The 21,857-nt window shown below is 38.0% G+C and overlaps 1 protein-coding gene across 1 annotated transcript in view; it reads right to left on the bottom strand.

Annotated features, from left to right (window-relative positions):
* Positions 1-21,857, bottom strand: part of ATAD2B (ATPase family AAA domain containing 2B) — a gene marked incomplete at its 5' end in the record, with an annotated part of 152,389 nt that overhangs the window by 34,511 nt on the left and 96,021 nt on the right. Inside the window, 4 exons of the mRNA XM_014583869.2 lie at positions 4,506-4,665; positions 8,812-9,008; positions 11,514-11,649; positions 18,483-18,668. Of these exons, the coding sequence (XP_014439355.1) occupies positions 4,506-4,665; positions 8,812-9,008; positions 11,514-11,649; positions 18,483-18,668 (679 nt within the window). The remainder of the gene's footprint in view (positions 1-4,505; positions 4,666-8,811; positions 9,009-11,513; positions 11,650-18,482; positions 18,669-21,857) is intronic.

Raw genomic sequence — 21,857 nt, 5'->3', positions numbered from 1 at the left:
CAATTGGTGAGCTTAGAATCCCTCAGATTTGCATATCTGGCACCTCATGATTGGTCCACAAAAGCAACCAATCATAACCCACCTTCTACAATCCTTCATTAGCATATAGGACAACCAATCATGACCCACCAATATGTATATAACCATGATCCCTGGCCCACTATAAACGGATGACCCTGAAGAGTTGTAACACTGTGTCGTCCCATGTTGTAACATTGTGCCATTCATCCCGTCTCTCACTCTTTCCCTCAGGAAACCTGTTCGACTGTCCTGCAGGTCAGGACAAGGTACTGAAGGGAAACTCCCAGGCTGAAGGTGCCGGCACACAAGTACTCTGACACAGTGTTCGAAGCCAACGTGCGGACACTTGTACAGGCTGTACCCACATACAGCACCCCAGCAAGGGGAGGAAATGTAATGAGGGTGACATCCAACCCATACTTCACTACCCGACCTGTTGCAGGACAGCATGCATACTGAAGGAAAAGACTGTCCAACACAAAATTGCTAAAATGACTAACATGGTCCTGAAGTTACTGGTGTAAGTATTTTTTAATTATTATTATTTTGTAGGGAACATTTTAATAATACAAAAAAAAACTTAAAAGATATATATTTTTGATCCATATTATCTTACAGTTTAAAAAACATTATTCTAAGGAAGTAATTGAAGATATACATACAGCTTGGGTTATAAAAGCTCATGTATCAGGGCCTAGTAGTGACATGGTGGTTAGGATGTTGTAATCCCACATGGCCAACCACGGTTCAAGTCCTGGACCTGGTGGCTTGCTTTCTCACTTTTTCTCTCTCTCTCTCAGTGAGGGCATGTACCCTGTAGCAAAATTTAAAATAATAATAGTGATAAATAAAATTAAATAAACAATTATTTTTAAAAAGGTGAAGAAAATAATTTTAAAACATCATTGGGACCAGCAGATGGTGTAATGGTTATGTCACTGGACTCCTACGTAGTCAACCACAGTTCGAATCCTGGATGGGCAGCTTAAAACTCACGCTGGACGCGTGTGTGGGCGTGTCCAAGATCCCAAGAGCAGAATGGAGGAGAAGAAATTGTGGCATGGCAATCCCTTCAGGGGGTGATTTCTTGCTTTCTGTCTGTCTCTCTCTTAGTCTCTCTGGTGAGCGCACATGCCATATAGAAAAAATCTCTCTGGGACAAGCAAGTGGCATTATGGCTACGTCGCTGGACTCCCATGTAGTTGACTATAGTTTGAGTCCCGGATCCAGAGGCTTAAACTCATGCCAGGCGCATGCGCATGTGTGCCCAAGACCCGGAGGGGGTAATAGAGGAGAAGGGATTGCAGCGTGGCCATCCCCCCTGGGGGTTGATTCCTTGCTTTCTGTCTCTTTCTCTGTCTCTCTCTCTCTCTGTCTTTCTGGTGAGCGCACACACCCTATGGCAAAAGCCTCTCCAAAAAAAGGAAAAAATCTCTCTGAAAAAAAATCATTATCAGTGCTCATAACAGGAAAAAATATGGCCAGCATATAGTGTAGCAATTACATCACTGGACTCCCACATGGCTGGTCGCGGAGTGTGTTTGGGACCTGGAGGCTTGAAATTCATACTGGGTATGTGTGTGCATGTGTACAGGATGCCAGGAGGAGAATGGAGGAGAAGGAACTGTAGCTTGGCCATCCCTCGGGGGGGTGGGTGATTTCTTACTTTCCCTCTCACTGTCTCTCTCTCTCTTACTCTCTCTCCAACAAGCACGTGACCTAAGGCAAAAACCTCTTAAAAAAAAAAAAAGGAAAAACCTAAAATATCTGTTATGTTCAGTAATAGGGCATTGGCCACTATACAACACTATATACAATTAAAATAATACAAGAGAAATACGTTCATTAATTACTACACTCTTCACAAAACAGTAAAAAGGAATGACAAAGTTTAAAAAAAAAAAAAGAACCTGGCCCTATGGTCTAGTAGTTAAGGGAGCGAAATGCCACATGGCGAACTGTGAGGTTTGAATCCCAGACCCACTGGCTTGAAAAATATACTGGGCATTTATGAGTGTGTGCTCAAAATACTGAAAGAGGAAAGAAGAGAAGGGATTGTGGCATGACCATGCCCCACTAAGGAGCACCTTACCTTCTCTCTCTCTCTCTCTCTCTCTTTCTCCCTCCCTCCCTCTCTCCCTCTGTCTTTCTCTTTCTGGAAAGCACATGTGCCCTCTGGTATTTAAAAATAAACAAATAAATAAATAATTTTTTAAAAATTATACAGTCAGGACCAGCAGGTGACGTGGTGGTTAAGGCGCTGGCACTTCCACATGACCAACCACCATTCAAGTCCTGGACCTGGTGGCTTGCTTTCTCACTTTCCCTCTCTCTCTGGTCAAATTAAATGAATTAATAAATTAAATTAAATAAATAAATCTTTGAAAAAAATCATATAATCATTTGAGTACAAATAATATGACTATATATTTTATATATAATATATCCAGGTGACAGGGGAGTGAAGAGGAGGGATAATACTAGAAAATGGGCCTATAGGTTAATTTTCTCCTTTGTTCTTATTTTCATAAATTTTCCTTTAAGACATATATAATAAAAACTTTAAAAAATAAAAACAAACAACAAAAATCACAAGAGGCAAATATACTAACACAAAGTTTAAGAACCATTAGATACCAACATTTTATTTTGCCTCTTTACTTGGAATTACGATATTTGATTACCATGATTTAAATTCAGGCAAGAGTTACCTTGTTTCATGTAGAATTCAGAAAGCCAGGTCATTCTACCATAAGGCCCAGGTTGAGAACCACGGCCCAAAAATATAGGTACAAAGCACAACTACCCTAGATATCTTTAGATAACAGAAACTTAAATGAATATTTCAAAAATAAAAAGCATTTTATTTATGTTACAACTTTTGAAGAAATAGAATTCTTTTTTTTTTTTTTTCCTAAGAGGTTTTTGCTATAGGGTGCGTGTGTTTGCCAGAAAGACAGAGAGACACAGAGAGACAGAAGGTGAGAAATCACCCCCTGGGGGGTGATGGCCACACTGCAACCCCTTCTAATCCATTCTCCTCTCAGGATCTTGGGCATGCATGCACACACATCTAGCATGAGTTTAAGCCACCAGGTCCGGGACTCAAACCGTGTTTGACTACATGGGAGTCCAGAGACATAGCCATTACACCAACTGCTGGTCCCGAAAGAAGTAGAATTCTCAACATAAGAAAGAAAACTAGTCCCTGACAACTGGAAGTTGGCCTGGCACTATAAGCTAGACATCAGCATACTCACATGAAACTTAATCCACTTGTGGGGCCAGAAGATGGCATAGCAGTTATGTTACTGACTCCTACGTGGCTGACTCTGGTTCAAGTCCCAGACCCAGTGGCTTGAAATTCATGCAGGGTGCATGTGCATATATGCCCAAGATCCCAGGAGGAAAATGAAGGAGAAAAGATTGTTGTGTAGCTACTCCTCTGGGTGTGATTTCTCACTTTCCCTCTCACAGTCTCTGTCTCTCTCTAGCAAGTGCACATGCCCTAAGGCAAAAAAAAAAAAAAAAAAAAAAAACCTCTATACAAAAAAAAAAAATTTAAATCAAAACCATAAATTACCTCACAGAACACCAACATTAGATGAGGCCATTCTGTGACCACAATGGGTCAAGATAAAAACAAGACCACTTGTAATCATGTCTAAACATGATCATCATTCTAGCCACAAAAATAACCCAATATAATTTCACTTCGGCTAATATCAGTGACTTGTTTCTTTACCAATCACAGCTTTAGTTTTGCTCCATTCTTCTTCCCTTCTTGACTCTTGAAATATCTCAAAATCATCTGCACTTCCTAACAGTATCCGAACCAATGCAAAGCCCACTTCCTTATACTTCCCCCAAATCACTTAAGACTAGCCCAAATCCTTCTGGTTGCTCCTGACACACACTCTTCCTTGTTATAATAAGTCAATAAACTCATCTCTTCTAACTACAGATATGTTCCTGGTAGTCTTCCAAGGAGGGAAATGACATGAGTTGGGACTAGAGACTTGAGCAGGAGTAAAGTAACAAAATGATACAAAAGTACAACTAACAGATCAGTTAACATTCTACATAAAGAGGTCTTTTAATACTTATTCTACCATGAGTTCCTACAAACTTGGAATTCCCAGTATTTATCAGACCTGTTGATGCTGACTAAACAAATACACAAATTTCAAATAAAATTCTCAGTTACTTGGTTTTCCATCCATCTGAACAAAAAAAAAAAAAATCCGAATTTGAGAATAAAATATGAAAGGTAAATAAACTCAACCCTGGGAATAATACCTAGAATTATAAATCCTCTAACTTAAGCATGTTATTTTCAATTAATTAGTTCTTGAATAAGTTTCTAAACGCAATAATAAGTTATAAAAATTCATTTATCTATCTAACACACGGGCATGATTTAATGGTAAACTGTAAATTACTCTCTCATTCACCAAAGTGAAACTTGTCCTAAACATCCTTACCTCCTGGGTCTTTATCTGGATTGTACTCTAAGGCGTTGCTACAGATGAGGTCAATATCTTTCAGGAAATCTTTAGCAGTCAGGTAATTATGTTTATCAATTTTTGTGATTACTGTTGATAAGTCCATTGGTTCTTTGATTACTTCAAGATAATCTGAAACCTAAAATAAACAGGATATTTTAGTGAAATTCCTTGTGGTTTTCATAGAAACCACTCAGTTCATAGAAACACAAAAACAGTTCTCAAAAAAGTTAAATCTAGATATTTAGGAAATAATTACAGATAAGGATTAAAGTTACAGTGAAGTTAACTCTCTGTCACACTTTCCATGAAAAGTTTTAGTTGCCAAATCATAGCTAAATCAACTCTGAAATTTTCCTCATCTAGAAACTTAAAACAAAATGTGTCAGCTTCTTTTCTTTTCTTTTCTTTTTTTTAATCCTTTCGGCATTTCTGGAGGAGAATGTATGGGCAAAAGCACCTAATAAGCATCAAAAAATGTTACCTCAAGGAAAGAAAAGGAAAATTTTTAAAAATAAGCTTTTCTTCCATTAGAGAGGTTATTCTTGTAAATCTCTTAAAATTTCTCAACAAAAATGTACTTCCTATTACAATTATCTAGAATACATCGTTTCATGGAAAGTATTTTTCACTCCTTTGGAGTCATTACAAATATTCAAGTTGATTATATTAAAAAAACTAATTACTGCCTTTATAACTTATATAAATTTTGCTTGGCTGTCAGTAAGAATAAACAAATCCACAAACAAACAACAAACAAACAAACATCTTGCTCTGTGTGCTGATTTTCTGGGACATAACCCAAAATAGGAGACATTGAATCATGAATTTGCCCAGTAAGTTTTATATTACTCAGCTGGTAAAAGAACTAGCAACCTATATACCTACTGCCTTCTCCAATGCAAATCTCTTGTCAAGTAATTCTGTTTGTTATAAAAGCAGTCTTATGGGACCAGCAGTTAGTGTAATGGCTATGTCACTGAACTCCCATGTAGTCGACCGCGGTTCAAATCCCAGACCTGGTGGCTTTTTAAACTCAGGCCAGGTGCGTGTGCGTGTGTGCCCAAGATCCTGAGAGGAGAATGAAGGAGAAGGGATTGCGGTGTGGCCATCCCCCCTGGGGGGTGATTTCTCGCTTTCTGTCTCTCTGTCTCTCTCTGTTTTTCTGGTGAGCGCACATGCCCTATAGCAGAAACCTCTCCAAAAAAAGAAAAAAAAAATCATTCTTAGTAGCAATAACTAAAATAGTCCAGTGATTTGTGGAAACAGGATAATTTATCTTTTTAAGATAGGGTCTTTCCATGTTGTGATCTCCTGCCTCTGCCTCCATGAGTTACTGGGATCCCAGGTGTGTCCTACTGTACCTGGACATTGAACCCAGGCATCCTGTGTGTCCCCATAGCCTGCGGAGCAGTTTTAATATCAGATGTCAGCACAGCTCAGCCTGAAGATGGGGTAAATCCTGCCCTATTGAAGAGTTAGTTTCCTTATAGCTTCAGACGGCATCCATGCTTTATGGCTTTCTAATTTACATACATAAATCTGCGTATACATAATTTATGTGTCTATTTTTTCAATGCTAAAATTAGTTCTAAAAATATTAGGTAGGAATGTGTGTGTGGGTACATTTTAATTTCTTTCTTGGCCTCTAGAAGCCACGAAAAATCAAGTTAATCTTCTTATAGGTGTGGAATTGGGGCTCAACCAGAACAAACCATAGTTCAGAACTATGAGTTGGATTCTTGGTTCTGGCATTTGGCATGACCTGTGCACAAGGAGAAACTTTATTTATAAACGTAAGAGCACTATAAAAACTTTTTATCATTAAATATTATAAAATTTTAACACCTATGCTTAATTTTAAATTCAATACTTTTTCTTTCTTTTTTGGATGCTGAAACCTGGGACTCAGGGGCCAGCAGGTGGCGTGGCAGTTAGGGGCACTGGACTCCTACATGGCTGACCACGGTTTGAGTCCCAGACCTGGTAGCTTGTTTTCTCACTTTCCCTCTCTCTCTCTCACTCTGTCCCTCTCTGGTCAAAATAAAGTAAATAAATAAAGTTAAATAATTCTTTAAAAAAAAAAAAAAAACCTGGGATTCAGTGCTAATTTTCTAAAGCTTTGTTTTCTCTACCATCTGCTTTGGGATTTGATGAAGTTTTTAGACACTTCAAATTCATAAACTGATATATTTTAAGTTATCTAAGTGTTATCCTTGTTTTCTCCACTCTATCTTTCCCAGAGATTTGGATTTTTTCAGCTTTGAGAACAGACAAAAGCCAGCAGCAGAATAAACCTAAGAAGAAGAAAGGAGAAAACAAGAGAAACATAATCCTTAAGTAAAATTTTTATCTGACCAGTATTTCCTACTGCCTCACACTCCCACACTATCACGCATAGAACTTTTACTCTATCACAGGTGTCATTTGAGATCTGACAGTCTTTTCTGGTAAAAAAAAAAAAAAAAGAACATTTTCCTGAGCAAAATCAATATAGGTTTATTCTCAGCATAGGAGGTTTCCCTGGGGACAAGCTCTTATCCTTTAAGAAGTGTCAGAGTCTAAACTACCAAACAGGTAGGACAGATAAATTTATATATGTATTAAACATTTTATATATATATATATACACACACACACACACACATATATATATAGCAATCATTAGAACTGGCTAATTTTAAGATGGTCTGAAAATACTATGAGAGAAAAAAGTCCTCCACAAATACAATGTGAAATGTATAACTTAGCAAAGTAAATCAAGTATGTTCTATTATCTCAGTGGAAAAAGATAAGGCAGCTATGACATCATGTAAAGAACGTAGGTTTTAAATTTTACAAAACTTCCAGGCCCAATGCCGTGCTTCGAAGGCTAGGCTCACAGGGAGAAGGCTTGGATCAAGTCCTGGTCTAACTTAAAGGCCAGGCAGTGAGGTGTACCTCTAACCCAGCACCCTGGAGAGCTGAAGCAGGAAGACCACAAGCTTGAGACTGGCCTTGGTGACACAGTGAGATGCTGCCTTAAAACAGCTGGAGGCAGCAGCATAAGCCTGTGGTCTCAGCTACTTGGGGAGGCTGAGGTAAGAGAATGGGAACACAGATCTTGTTGTTTTTTTGGGTTTTGTTTTTTATAAACAAAAAATTCCAAGTCCTGAGTATGTCACTTGCTGAACAAGCCTCAATTTCATTAACTGTAAAGTAAGAATAATGACCTTGCGAGGTTGAGAGGATCAAATGAACAAAACTACATTATGGATAAATATAAATAAAATTATAGTCCCTTTATTCCTAAAAAGGAAAAAATAGATCATTTCAGATTTGCCAGGGGGTGAAAATGTAAGGCTAACTCATTCTTCCCAGTGACAGAAGAGGTAATGATTCCAGAGGAATCTGCTCCAATCCAGAAGCACAGATTTCACAATTAGGACGCAACACTAAACGCTGAGCCACTTCATAATTTAAATTTTAAAAAACATAAATGAAGAGAAAAGTCAAAACTGAAAACACCGACACTGTTCAAACATGGAGTCTGAACTATAAGAAGAAGGCTAGTAAAGATTACATTTTGTTCATCCACAAACTATATTATCCCAGGATAAAAAAATAAAAAAGAACTTTAAAAAAAAACCAAAACAATAAAAATCAACAGTATTATAGTAGATTCCAAATGGAAAATTTCTTTTTTTCATCATCACAAACCATGCTCCCACAAGTACACAAAATAATACACGTAGAAAGTGAGAAATTTTCCACTGATAGCAAAGAAAATCATTGGAGAGAAAAGTAGTTTTAGTTGCATAGGATGTGCTTAAATTCAAACAGCATCTTAGCCACGAGCATTCCAAAATAGGAAAGACAAAGAAGTTTCAATTTCCTAAGCCACCTCTTATAACAAGGTATACAGAATTTGGGAAATGCCAATATTAATCAGTATTCATTGCTTAATTCCAATATACTTCTTGAAAGCAGGATTTATCCTGGAATAAAAATAGTCTAGTATGGACATTTCACTAAAATAACTTTTAATCCTCTTCTTAAATTGAAGAGTAAGAGATTACAAAGATCAGTAATATTTAAGAAAACATAAAAATTGGTCACTAATTTCATCCAAAAGTCACCAGATGTTTGCTGATGACACTGGTAGTTATCACATGGATTAAAAGTTTACAGGCTAGGGTAATATTCATCCATGCCTTTGCTTTTTTTCCTTCCAAAAAAAGATGTCAATATTTTTTTTTCTTTTAGCCAGTTCAACTTCACTGTTTGCACACTACTGAAACAAGACCTCTTCAATATCCACCGGTTTGCTGAAGATGTTAAAGCGTTTATCTGTGGCCAGCCTCTTGGTCACATCCCTGAGAAACAACCGCAACTCTCTTAAAGTATTTTCCTCCTGGTCCTCCATCCGACTTTTTTCTGATTCTGATAACTGACGAGGTGGAGAAGGTAGTGCAAGTGGAAGCACTTCCATAGCACAAAGAGCTAAAGAAAACAGAAGCAAATGTTAGGTTTCCAACAGAGGGAGTCAACACCTCAGTTATTTTACTGACATTCTCTCAAAAGGAGAGTAAGAAGTATATATAAACTATGTAAATCCACAAGTAAAAATCTGAATGAAGACAAAGGTAAAGAATAGCTTTTACTCATAATGAGACCTCGTTAAAAAACAAATGATAAAGTTTTAAATATTTCATTATGAAATATTATATAGTGAGAATTTAATGAGAAATACTTTAAATCAACATAAATATCTTCAAATAAAGTACTATTTCTCTTTTTTTCAGTCAGTCTTGTTTAAAAACTGCTTCTCAAAATGGGATTACCTAAAATGCACGCAAAATATAATGGGCAATTAACAATTCCTTGATCCTTCGTGTCCCGCAGAATTCTGATTTTAGACAGGTCTCCTAGTCTTTGACCCTCATACTCAGAGTACAAACAACAGGGACAGTAAATTTTTTTAGGGAAAAAGCAAATAAAAAAGCATAAGCTGAAAAAGAATCCTGAAGACATGAAGGAGAAAGAAAACCAGAATAAGAAGTTATATATAAAAATGTATGGGACCCACTAACTACCCTAAGACAAACCAAAAACCTATTATACTTAAAAGGTAAAGTATTAACTTCCTAATCGTAATTGTTCTCTAATTCCTTAAAGGATTTTCCTAGTACCACACTAAAGCACAGGATTAAAATTCTAAGTATTTCCGATGATTTCTAAACAGCCCCCATAAGATGAAAAATGAAAATCAACAGAATCAACTCAGAAAGAAAAAGAATTATACAGGCTTAGCATCCCTAATCTGAAAATCCAAAATGTTCCAGAATCTGAAATGCTTTGAGAACTGACACAAGGCCACAAGTAGAAAATCCCAGAGCCAATCCTATGTGCCAGGTTGTCATCGCAAAGCTGCAATACAAAAATATTACATAAAATTACCTTCAGTCTAGGTACATAAGGTGTACACGACACATAAATGAATTCTGTACTTAGACTTGGGTTCTCTCCCCAAGATATCTCATTATGAATATGCAAATATTCTAACACCCAAAAAAGTCCAAAATCTAAAACACTTCTGATCCCAAGCATTTTGGATAAAGGATATTCGATCTGTACCCATTTTAAACATTAAAAAATTCATATCTATGCAATTAAAATATATCTTAGCACATCAAAGATTAAAATGAGTCAGTTTCATAATGAAATATCTGAACTACCGATATTTACATTAACAGGAAGCAAGGACCAATAATCAGAAGATGTAAGAAGACATAACTTAGACTCTGGCTTCTCCAAGGTTTCTAAAAGAAAAAAACCCGTAACTATAACAATTTGTTAGATGTTCATCTTAAAAACACTGAGAAAATTTGGGAATGAGCTACTAGAAGACAATAAAATTATCAAAACGTTAGATAATATAAACAACAAAAGCAAGCAAATAAAAGTAGAAAGAATACAGTAGAGATTTGGCAGGGACAGGAAATGTATTTAAGATCCTGCCAGAATGGCTATGGGAGATGTAAAAGACAGAATAGGGGAGAGAGGCTTAAAACTTGCTCCCAAATTAAACTGTTATTTGCTAGAAGAGGTTAAAAGATTAAGCAAGATTACGCGTCTTTAAGATCAGAAAAGGAACTCTTTGGAAGTATAATATATAAGTGTGTGTGTGTGTGTATAAATTGGTTTTTCTTCATACACACACTCACACACACACACACTTAAGTCAGGGAACTGAAAACTAACAAATTCTTGAGAACCCTAATAAAGCTGAGGCTAACCCAAGAAAAATTTAATGTTTAAAAAATAATAAATCAGAAAAGGCAAAGGCTCTAGGCTCTAACCATCTCTTAGCCCATCAAACCTACCCTGGCCTACAAACCAAGCAGCACAACACCTGGTGTTCACGCCTCCCAGTTCAAACCCTGGCAACTACAAGTGATTAATACAGAGTAGAACTGAAGACTTCTTTAATTTGTCCACTCTCGGAATGTGAAATCCACCGGAAGATGAGGGTTGGAGTGGTATGGAACTCAGTTTAGGAAGCTTTAACAATGACACTGCACTTCCTGATCTCCTCCAGGTCAAGTGAACAAAAGTAAACAGAACCTTCTCCACTTCCATGGAGAAAGGATTTAAAAAAAAAAAAAAAAAAAAAGACTCTTAAAAAGGGTAACAACGACCAGCAGTTAACGTAATGGCTATGTCGCTGGACTCCCACATAGTCGACCACGGTTCAAGTCCCAGACTCAGTGGCTTAAACTCACGCCGGGCGCGTGTGTGTGTGTGCCCAAGATCCCGAGAGAAGAATGGAGGAGAAAGGATTGCGGCGGGGCCATCCCCCGAGGGGTGATTTCTTGCTTTCTGTCTCTCTCTGTCTTTCTGGCAAGTGCATGTGCCCTATAGTAAAAACCTCTCCAAAAAATAAAAGGGGGGGGGGTATTTCTTAATTCCATTCCCCCATGTTTCTAAAGGCTTTAGGATCTTTACCAGTGTGTTTCCTTCGTGGTGGAGCCATTGATGCCTGATTGAGAATCAATTCTTGGAAAAATTTTCTTCTGTCTTCTTCAATAGGCCTTTGAATATACAAGACCTCTTCATACTGTATTCTGAAGATACATTTAACCTACACATACACAAACACACACACAAAGACATTAATACACAGAGCATTAAAAGCTTACACGTTATGTCAAATTATAATTTATTCAACTTCCAGTATCATTTTCAATATCCACACAACATTTCTGTGAGGGTAGAATTAACCTAGTTCTGGGACCAGCAGTTAGTGTAATGGCTATGTCGCTGGACTCCCACGTGGTTGACCGCGGTTCGCGTCCCAGACCCGGTGGCTTAAACTCACACTGGGCACGTATGCGTGCGTGCCCAAGATCCCGAGAGGAGAATGGAGGAGAAGGGATTGTGGCATGGCCATCCCCCCTGGGGGGGTGATTTCTCACTTTCTATCTCTCTGTCTCTCTCTCTCTGTCTGGCGAGTGCACATGCCCTATAGCAAAAATCTCTTCAAAAAAAAAAAGAATTAACCTAGTTCTAGGGTATGCTGTTGAGAGATTTGACCTCAGGGACTAAACAAGAATGGAAGAATGTCCAGTTGCCCAAGTCACTAGTAAATGATATCATACCTAGGAAAATCATCAGATAATAGTAAAAAGGATAGCTGATTGTCAAAGTCACCTGACAGCAATCTCAAAGGGTTTTTATATAAGAGCTGAAAAGCAACTGCCTAGAATTTACAATAGAGAACTAAGAGGAAATGTTAAAAATACCTTCTCTTCGGTTGGTAGGTGGCATGGTGGTTAGGGACGCTGGATTCCCACATGGCCGACCTCAGTTCAAGTACTGAACTTGGTGGCTTGCTTTCTCTCTCTCGATCTCGCTCTGTCCCTCTCAGGTCAAATTAAAAGTAAATAAATAAGATAATTCTTTTAAAAAAAGAATATATATATTTTTTAAATGTCTTCTCTTATCCCTGTATTTCTGTGCTTCCTATCCATCAATTTCTCTTCCCTACCAACATCATTTCACTGTATACTTTGGAAATTCTAGTTCAGCTGCAAATAAACTATGTTTTCAGATTCTTCACAAAACAGTCCACAACGCCACCTTCTGCAAAAAACACTCCAGAGTAAAAGTAAGCCAGTCGTCCTCATATCCCTTAACTTACTCCATTTGATGTCTTTACAGAGCAAGTAAGTGGAGGAGAGGTGGGGAAAAACATTAATTCAAGACGACTCCCCTTCCAAGATACACTGGTTTTTTTGTTCATTTAGTTTATGCTATAGGGCACATACACTTGCCAGAGAAAGACAAGATATGGGGGCTCAAAGGGGAGAAGAGAGAAAGCACCCCCCTCCCAGGCAGATGGCCATACCATAATCCCCTTTCCTCCAGTCTCCTCTCAGGGTTTGGGGCATGCACACACATGGGCCTGGTGTGATTTTCAAACCACTGGGTCCAGGACTCAAATGGTGCAGCTGGTCATATGGATCCAGTACCTTAACCTTCATGTCACTTGCTGGCCCCCAAGGTATGCTATTTAAGTCCTCTTTACATCACTGACATTTTTTAAATTTATGTTTTTCTACAAGATCTATCTTCTGCCCTCTAGACACCAAACTCCCTAAGACCAGAGATCCTACCTTCCAACCTTTTTTTTTTCTTTTTTCAAATTTGCCAGAGGGCATATAAAAACAGAGACAGGGAGCAGAAGAAAGGATCCCCTAGTGGGGATGCTTTATTCACTCTATAATCTCTTCTCCTTCATTTCTCCATCCTGTTGGGATCTTGGTCATGCATGTGCAGATGCCTGGCATGTTTTTCAAGCTGCCAGTGCCAGGATTCAAACTGTGTGGTCAGCCATATGGGATCCGACTCCCTTACCCATAAGGCCATAGGACTGGCCACAAAACTTTTGACTGAACTGTACAGCTGCAGTTGACCACAGGAAACTAAAACTAAAAGGGGTAATATTTTATACTCAAAGAACCTTGTATGTACAAAATAGTTCACTATCTTTTCTGATTGGCTTATTTCAGTAAGCGTGATGTCTTCAAGTTTCCATGCTAGAGCATGAATCAAAATTTCCTTTCAGGGAACCAGCAGTTGGCGTAATGGCTATGTCGCTGGATTCCCACGTAGTCGACCGCGGTTCGTGTCCCGGACCCGGTGGCTTAAAAGTCACGCCGGGCGCGTGTGCGTGCGTGCCCAAGATCCCGAGAGGAGAATGGAGGAGAAGGGATTGTGGCGTGACCATCCCCCCTGGGGGGGGATTTCTCGCTTTCTGTCTCTATGTCTCTCTCTGTCTGTCTGGCGAGCGCACGTGCCCTACAGTGAAAATCTCTCAAAAAAAAAAAAATTTCCTTTCACAAGTAACGTTCCACTGTGCGTGTGTGTGTGTGTGTATGTGTGTGTGAGAGCGCGTGTGTGTATACATGCCACATTTAATTTATCTACTCTTTTGACTTTTTGTTTTTTAAGTTTTTGCCATAGGGCATGTGAACTCGCCGGAGAGAGACAGAGAGACAGTGAGAGATAAAGTAAGAAATCACCCCCTAAGAGTGATGGTCACATCACAATGCCTTCTCCTCTATTCTCCTCCTGGGATTGCATACACACATGCCCAGCATAAATTTCAAGCCAAGGTTCAGGACTCAAACTACTGTCGGCCATGTGGGAGTCCAGTGTCCTAACTACTATACCATCCGCTAGACCCTTGGCTACTGTTAATAATGCCATATGAAATAGTATACAAATACCTGTTCAAATCCCTGTTTTCAATTCTTTTGGGTATATGCCTAGTAGCTACATTGATGGATTACATGGTAGTTGTAAGTTAAATGTTTTTATTAAATTGTTTTTTAGTTGCCACAGGGTATGTGCTTGTTAAAGACAGAGACAGAGAGATGGGTATGGTCAAAATACAATTCCTTCTCTTCTGTTTCTCCATCCTATTAAGCATTGGGGCACACAAGCATAGACACCCAATGTGCTTTTCAAGCTGCCAGGGCCAGGATTTGAACTATGGTTGGCAATGTGGGATCCAACTCCCTTAAACAGTAGGCTATGGGGCCAGCCCATATATTAAAGTTTTTAAGGAGTTATCATACTGATTCCCATAGTGTTTGTACTATTTAATTTTCTTTTTCTTTTTTAAAGAGTTATTTAACTTCTATTTATTTACTTATTTAATTTGACCAGAAGAGAGAGAGTGAGAGTAAGAGTGAGGAAAAGTGAGAAAGCAAGCTGCCAGGTCTGGGACTCAAACTGCGGTCGGCCATGTAAGAGTCCAATGCCCTCAACCACCATGCCACCTGCTGGAGCCAGTACCATTTAATTTTTAATTTAAATAGTATTGGCAATGCACAGGATTTCAGTTTATCCACATACTTACCAAAGCTTGCTTATCTATTTATTAACTAACAGTTACACTAATGAGTATAAAGCAGTATCACATTGTGTGTTTGATTTGTGTCTCCCTAACAATTAGTGATGTTGAGCATCTTTTCATATTCTTTTTGTACATTTGTATATATTCTTTGAAGAAATGTCCATTCAAATACTTGTCTACTTTTGAATTAGGTTGTTTTTTGTTGTTGTTAAGTTGTAGTATTTTTTTCTTTTTTAAAGAGACTCATGCTATACGGTGTGAGTGCTCACTGGAGAAGCAGAGAGACAGAGACAGAAATAAAGAAATTGTCCCCAGAGGATGGCCACACTGCAATGCCTTCTTTTGCATTCTCCTCTTGAAATTTTAGGCACATATGCACACGCACCTGGCATGAGTTTCAAGTCCCCGGGGTCAAGGACTTGAACCACATCAACCACATGGGAATCCAGCATCTTAACCAACACACCACTTGCTGGCCCATATATTCTAAGGAACAATCCCTCATCAGATATATGACCTGTAAATATTTTCTTACATTCTTTGGATTGCATTCCACTCTGTTGTTATTTTCCTTTGTTGCATAAGAGTTATAAATTATTTTTAAGGACCAGCAGATGATATAATGGCTACGTCGCTGGACTCCCATCTAGTCGACTGTGGTTCGAGTCCTGGACCCAATGGCTTACACTCACACAGGGCACGTGTGCACACGTGCCCAAGATCCTGAGACGGGAATGGAGGAGAGGAGATTGTGGCATGGCCATCCCCCCTGGGGGGTGGTTTCTCACTTTCCGTCTCTCTGTCTCTCTGGTGAGCACACGTAACCTATTTTAAAACCCCCCCAACAAAAAAAAAAAAAAAAAAAAAAAAGTTATTGATGATTTTTAACCTTTATGATGGATAAAGGGGCTGGACTCCCACATGGCTAACCATGGTTTGAGTCTCAGACCTGGTGGCTTACTCTCTCTCTCTCTCTCTTTTTGTCTCTCTATCTCTCTCTGGTCAAAATTGAAAAATAATGATAAAAACCAAATAATTCTTTTAAAAAAAGGTTTTCAAGAAATATAAGGAGGGACCAGCAGTTGGCATAATGGCTATGTCACTGGACTCCCATGTAGTTGACCGCGGTTTGAGTCCCGGACCCGGTGGCTTAAAACTCACGCCAGGCGCGTGTACATACATGCCCAAGATCCTGAGAGGAGAAGGGATTGCAGCATGGCCATTCCCCCTGGGGAGTGATTTCTCGCTTTCTGTCTCTCTGTCTCTCTCTGTCTTTCTGGTGAGCGCGCATGCCCTATAGCAAATAATAATAATAAAACAAACAAACAACAACAACAAAAACTCTCAAAAAAAAAATAGAGAAAAGAAATATAAGGGGAAATTTTCAAGGAATTACATATTCCCAACTAGAACTCTTAAGCAATTGTATAAAATTAGTTTATAGGGAAGATCTAACTTACGAGAGTGGCTCCTGATTTATGTGCAAATTCAGTCTATTCTTCTAAATCAACTTCAGCTGCATTCCTACTTTATATTACTACTACTATACCAAACATTTTATTCTTCCATAGTTTCCAAAATAAATTTGGATACATTGCCTCACACCAACAATCCTGTCTGGTTTTTTGAGAGATTTTTTTTGCTATAGGGCACGTTCCCTTACCAGAGAGACAGAGAATGAGAGAAAGAAACTCAGAAATCACCCCCAGGGGGATGGCCATGCCACTATCCCCTCCATTTTTCTCTTGCGACTCTGGCATGCATGCACAGGCACCCGTCATGAGTTTCAAGCCACTGGGTCTAGGACTCAAACCATGGTTGACTATGTGGGAGTCAAGCACCTTAACCACTATACCACCCGCTGACCCCAACCTGGCCTGTTATTATCCACATTTCATAGGTAAAAAAACTGAGGCTATTCTAGGTTCAAGTATTTTATCCAAGGTCAAAAGACTAATAAGTCAGTATATTAGTTTTTCCAGCTAAGTACATTAATTTTTATAACATTCTACTAAACTTTTTTTACTTTCAGATTTTTGTCACTGGGCACGTGTGCTAGCAGAAGAGAAACAGAGAGAAGGAAAGTAAGAAATCACCCCCTGGGGTGATTCTCTTCTCGTCTGATCTCCTCCCAGGACTTTGGGCATGCACATACACACACCTGGTGTGTGTTTCAAGCCACTGGGTCCAGGACTTGAGCTTCACAGCCAGCCATATGAGATCCAGTGCCTTAACCACCATACCACCTACTGGCTCTCTACAATAATACACATCTTGATTAACAGTCTTCATATACTATCAAGTATTAGATAATCAAAAATGAATTATGCTATATATAATGTACTTTCTTTACAAGAGCAGTAAATTATACAAATCCATCTTAGCAAGGTAGCTAATGGACGCCAAGACATAAAAGCATTCAGTAAACACTTTAATCATAAAATTATAAATAATCAAGATTTATATTACAGCATTTAAAGCATGTAAATATTTTATATGAACATCATTCATAATGTGTCTCTTGGGCAAAATACTAAGCATTTCTAAAGGAGGCTACTTCAAGACCCAGTAAGATTAGGGTGTTAAAACAATTTTTAAAACTCTATTTCATTCACATCAGTTAACAGATTGATTTTTTTTTTCAAGAGATTTTTGCTATAGGGTGTGTGCGCTCACCAGAAAGACAGAGACAGAGAGACAGAAAGCGAGAAATCACCCTCCGAGGGGATGGCCATGCCACAATCCCTTCTCCTCCATTCTCCTCTCAGGATCTTGGGCATGCACATGCACCTGGCATATGCTTAAGCCACTGGGTCCAGGACTCGAACTGCAGTCGATTATATGGGAGTCCAGCAACATAGCCATTACGCCATCTGCTGGTCCTAATAGACTGATTTTTTTTAATGAATTCACTGATTCTACTTTTGATTCAAGCTCAATAGCCAAATTTCAAATTTGAAAAAATATGCATATTAGTAATAATATTCAACTTAATATAATGCTCCTGACAAAAGAGCTGGAAAGTCAAATCTCATCAAATAATCTTATAAATGGTAAGAATAAGAAGGTTAATTATAATAGAATTAATGATACAGTTATAATTTTCTGAGAAGACAATGTAAATATATCAGGTTCTATTTTTTTATAATTACTTAACTTTATTATTATTATTATTATTATTTCATATTTAAGCAGAAAGAGAGGGAAAGTGAGAAAGCAAACTTCAGGTCTGGGACTCAAACCATGGTAGACCAAGTGGGAGTCCAGCATCTTAACCACCATGCCACCTGCCAGCCTCCAGGTTCTGTTTTAAACATGAATTATTTGTCTTTGCAACAACATTAAGGGACCTATCACTATTATTCCCCAAAGAAACTGAAACTTAAGACATTAAATAACATGCCTACATTACACAATTAATATATGGTAAAACTAGGATCTGAACTTGGACAGAACTAATTTCATAGTAACTAAAAGGTGTGTAATTCATAAAGGTTAACTATTGTAAAACAGTGCAATAAGTAAAGAGAAGTGTTTCAACAAGTTCTTACCTCTTCAGGCAGTTCACTGTACATGGTTTCAGAGGTAGACAATAAAAATATAGGAGAAAATGATGGTATATCTTGTAGCAATGTCAGAAAGGTTGCCCTCACAGTTTCACTGACAGCTTCCCACCAATCACCAATGTGAGGCATATAAACAATACTAGGTACTGTTCTTCTTGCTTCACGAAAAATCTAATGAAGGAAAGAACCATCTTTAAAAACTTAAGTTGATTATTCTACAATCTACTCAGAAACTGCCAAATATATAAAATATGTCAGGCCTAATTCCAGGCCCAAAATTAAATCTTTAAGATATTATACATAAGCCTTACTAACAGCTGCTACTTACCCCCATCCCTCCTCCATGGTTTTTGTTTTCTTTTCCTCATCTAGTTACTTCTATTCAGACTATATTAATAGTATAAAGACATAAAATTACTTAAAAATAAAAAAGCAAAAATAATAAATTAAAAATAATAAAGAAAAACCTATAAAATATGCTGCAAATAAAGAGACAAACATGCACCTGTAAGACACCCATGTTAGTGGTATCAGTACCTCCACAAGGAAAAGCAAGGCTTACATTCAAGGAACTACCTGCTGAGCCACTTTCTTATTACCCCCTCCCAGCATCTTAGTTCAGTCTTTCATAAAGTGGTCATAAAACACTCTTACTTTTCTAAAGAGCAATAAACAAATTAGCAAAGAGCTCTTCCATTGTCAAAAACAAACAGAAATTTTCCCTGCTGTTAAAAAGAATTCTAACTACTGCTTCGGGCAAACTTTGCCAACACACACCAAGGACCAGGTTAGCTGTTAGTAAGCCACCAAGCAGAATTACTGCCCTTTAAATTTAAGTTAACAACTCGTAATCCATCAGTAAATTCTCACAAGTTAAATATGACATCTCATTATTTTTAACAAGTTTAGGTGTAAATGTAAAAACTTGAATATATTTCTTCTAATTTGAGAATTCTATTCTTAAAATTCTCTACTTTTTTAAAATTTCAAACATACATGAATTAGGCTGTATAATATACAAGATGTAGGAAAAAGAATCTAACATTAAAAATGAATAGGATTTGGGACCAGCAGTTAGCGTAATGGCTATGTCGCTGGACTTGGCCCACGTAGTCGACTGCGATTCGCGTCCCGGACCCGGTGGCTTAGCCGGGCGCATGTGCGTGCATGCCCAGGATCCCGAGAAGAGAATGGAAGAGAAGGAATTGCGGTGTGGCCATCCCCCCTGGGGGGGCGGTGATTTCTCGCTTTCTATCTCTCTGTCTCTCTCTGTCTGGCGAGCGCACGCGCCCTATAGCAAAAACCTCTCCAAAAAAAAAAAAAAATGAATAGGATTACCAGAAACATTTCTAAGAATCAAAAGGATTATTTTTCTTTAATGAATTAGCTTACCACTTAGATGAATTTTTTAAAGTAATACATTTTATATAGCTTTAACTCTCCTGTGTGAAATAAAATGTATTGCCAATTCAATGATAAACCATATGTAAGAGGCGCAAATAAGATTTCCCTCCAGTACTGGAAGAGACACAGATGCTAATATGATCGCTCGCATCAAAAGTAATACGTGGCCCTTGCTCCCTTACTAGTTGCATATCCACCAATCCACGACAGTGTACAGCACAGCTCCTTCGCAACTCAAACATTCTTATCTTTTCCTCAAACACATACCTTCCTATCCTGGATTTTGAAAATCCAAACATTAATTTTTTTTCTTAAGTTCTTACAGAAAATTCATAGGAGAAGAGCAAGCATCAATACTGGTAGGGAAAAAAAAAAAACCCAAAAGAGCACAAAGGTAAATGATATTAAAAAAAGAAAAAACAAAATTACTACATGCCACCCAAATCAGGCACGGTATGTTGAAGATAGTGACCAACTGTTTTTGTCTTAACAAATGGGATTTTTATTTATTTTTTCATTATTTCAAATCCTCAAGAGGTACGGCATTATATGGGTTCTGTGTCCAATGGCCTTAGCAGGAAGGTTCCTTCGGAATTTGGCTTAAAGCATGTCACTGGTTCCATGGGCACGAGTAAACCTTTCCCCAGATGACTCTGGTTTTACTTGGTTTGCCACCAGGAGTCCCTGTGCTGCTTTTTGCATGGTACACATAAGCACACCTCTTGCCTAAATAGAAGACCAACTGAACTTGCTATTGAAAGTAGTTAGATTATTTAAGAAATTTTGTGAATCAATCAAATGTGTGTGTGGGTGGGGAAGGAATGGAAAATAGCTGCAGACACCTGAGATAGTGTGGGAGGAGGGTGTAAAATGGGAGAGGGTGAGAAATAGGGGTAATATATATATAACATGCATGATTAAGTCACTATGCAGTATATTCTGAGTATATTCTGGAGGGGAAATCACATTTTGTATGCTGTGATGATACTCAGGGAATGAATATAAATTAATTAATTTTTTAAAATGTTTGAGGAGAAAATTACAGTGCACTTGTCACTAGATTCTAGCTTTGTCCATATTTTTAAAGTATTTTGTGAATCAATAAAATGTGGGAAAATAGTATGGAAGAGAGAGAAGGGAAAGGGGAAGAGAAAAAAAAAATAAAATTATGCTTAATTGACCAAAAAAAAAAAGAGAAGCTATTTGCTGATAAGTTATAGAGCAATAATGTCTTTGGCTTGACCGACATGCATAGTATTTGTGCTGGAAAAAGAAATGTACACTGTAAAGATGTGACTAAGTGTAAATAGATAAATTAATTTATAAATAGACAGACAGAATGAATTCCATTTCATCTCAGGCGTAAACACCGTCAATTTTAAGAACTGTGTGCTCCCTTTGGTTTTTGCTGCGTAGCCAGCAAAAATGGCCTTGAATCAAAGCCTTCTAGACATAGTTGCCTTTCAGATGCACTGTTCCCAGCAGACCTCAGTTATCTGTCCCTAAAACTCAGCAGCAGGATCCTTGTGACCAACTCCTTTTGTCACTTTCTAATTCCCTGCTCTGTGCTGGTAAAACTAGAAAGAGCGAATGGATAGAGAAAAGTAATAAGAAAAAGACTGTCAAGCTATAGCTTACTAAGCAAACTTACAAAATCAGTCCACCTAAATCAGTCATGCAGGTTACATGTCCAGGGCAGAAAAGAGATGAGGAAATGAGCTTTGGAAAGAAAGAAAGAAAGAAAGGAAGGAAGGAAAGGAAAGAAAGGAAAGAAAGGAAAGAAAGGAAGAAAGAAAAGAAAAGAAAAGAAAAGAAAAGAAAAGAAAAGAAAAGAAAAGAAAAGAAAAGAAAAGAAAAGAAAAGAAAAGAAAAGAAAAGAAAAGAAAAGAAAAGAAAAGAAAAGAAAAGAAAAGAAAAGAAAAGAAAAGAAAAGAAAAGAAAAGAAAAGAAAAGAAA

Source organism: Tupaia chinensis, unplaced genomic scaffold, assembly GCF_000334495.1.
Source record: "Tupaia chinensis unplaced genomic scaffold, TupChi_1.0 Scaffold144952_1, whole genome shotgun sequence".
Taxonomy (NCBI): Eukaryota; Metazoa; Chordata; class Mammalia; order Scandentia; family Tupaiidae; genus Tupaia; species Tupaia belangeri.
Note: the sequence above shows the minus strand (reverse complement) of the source record. Positions and strands in the feature narration are given on the sequence as shown.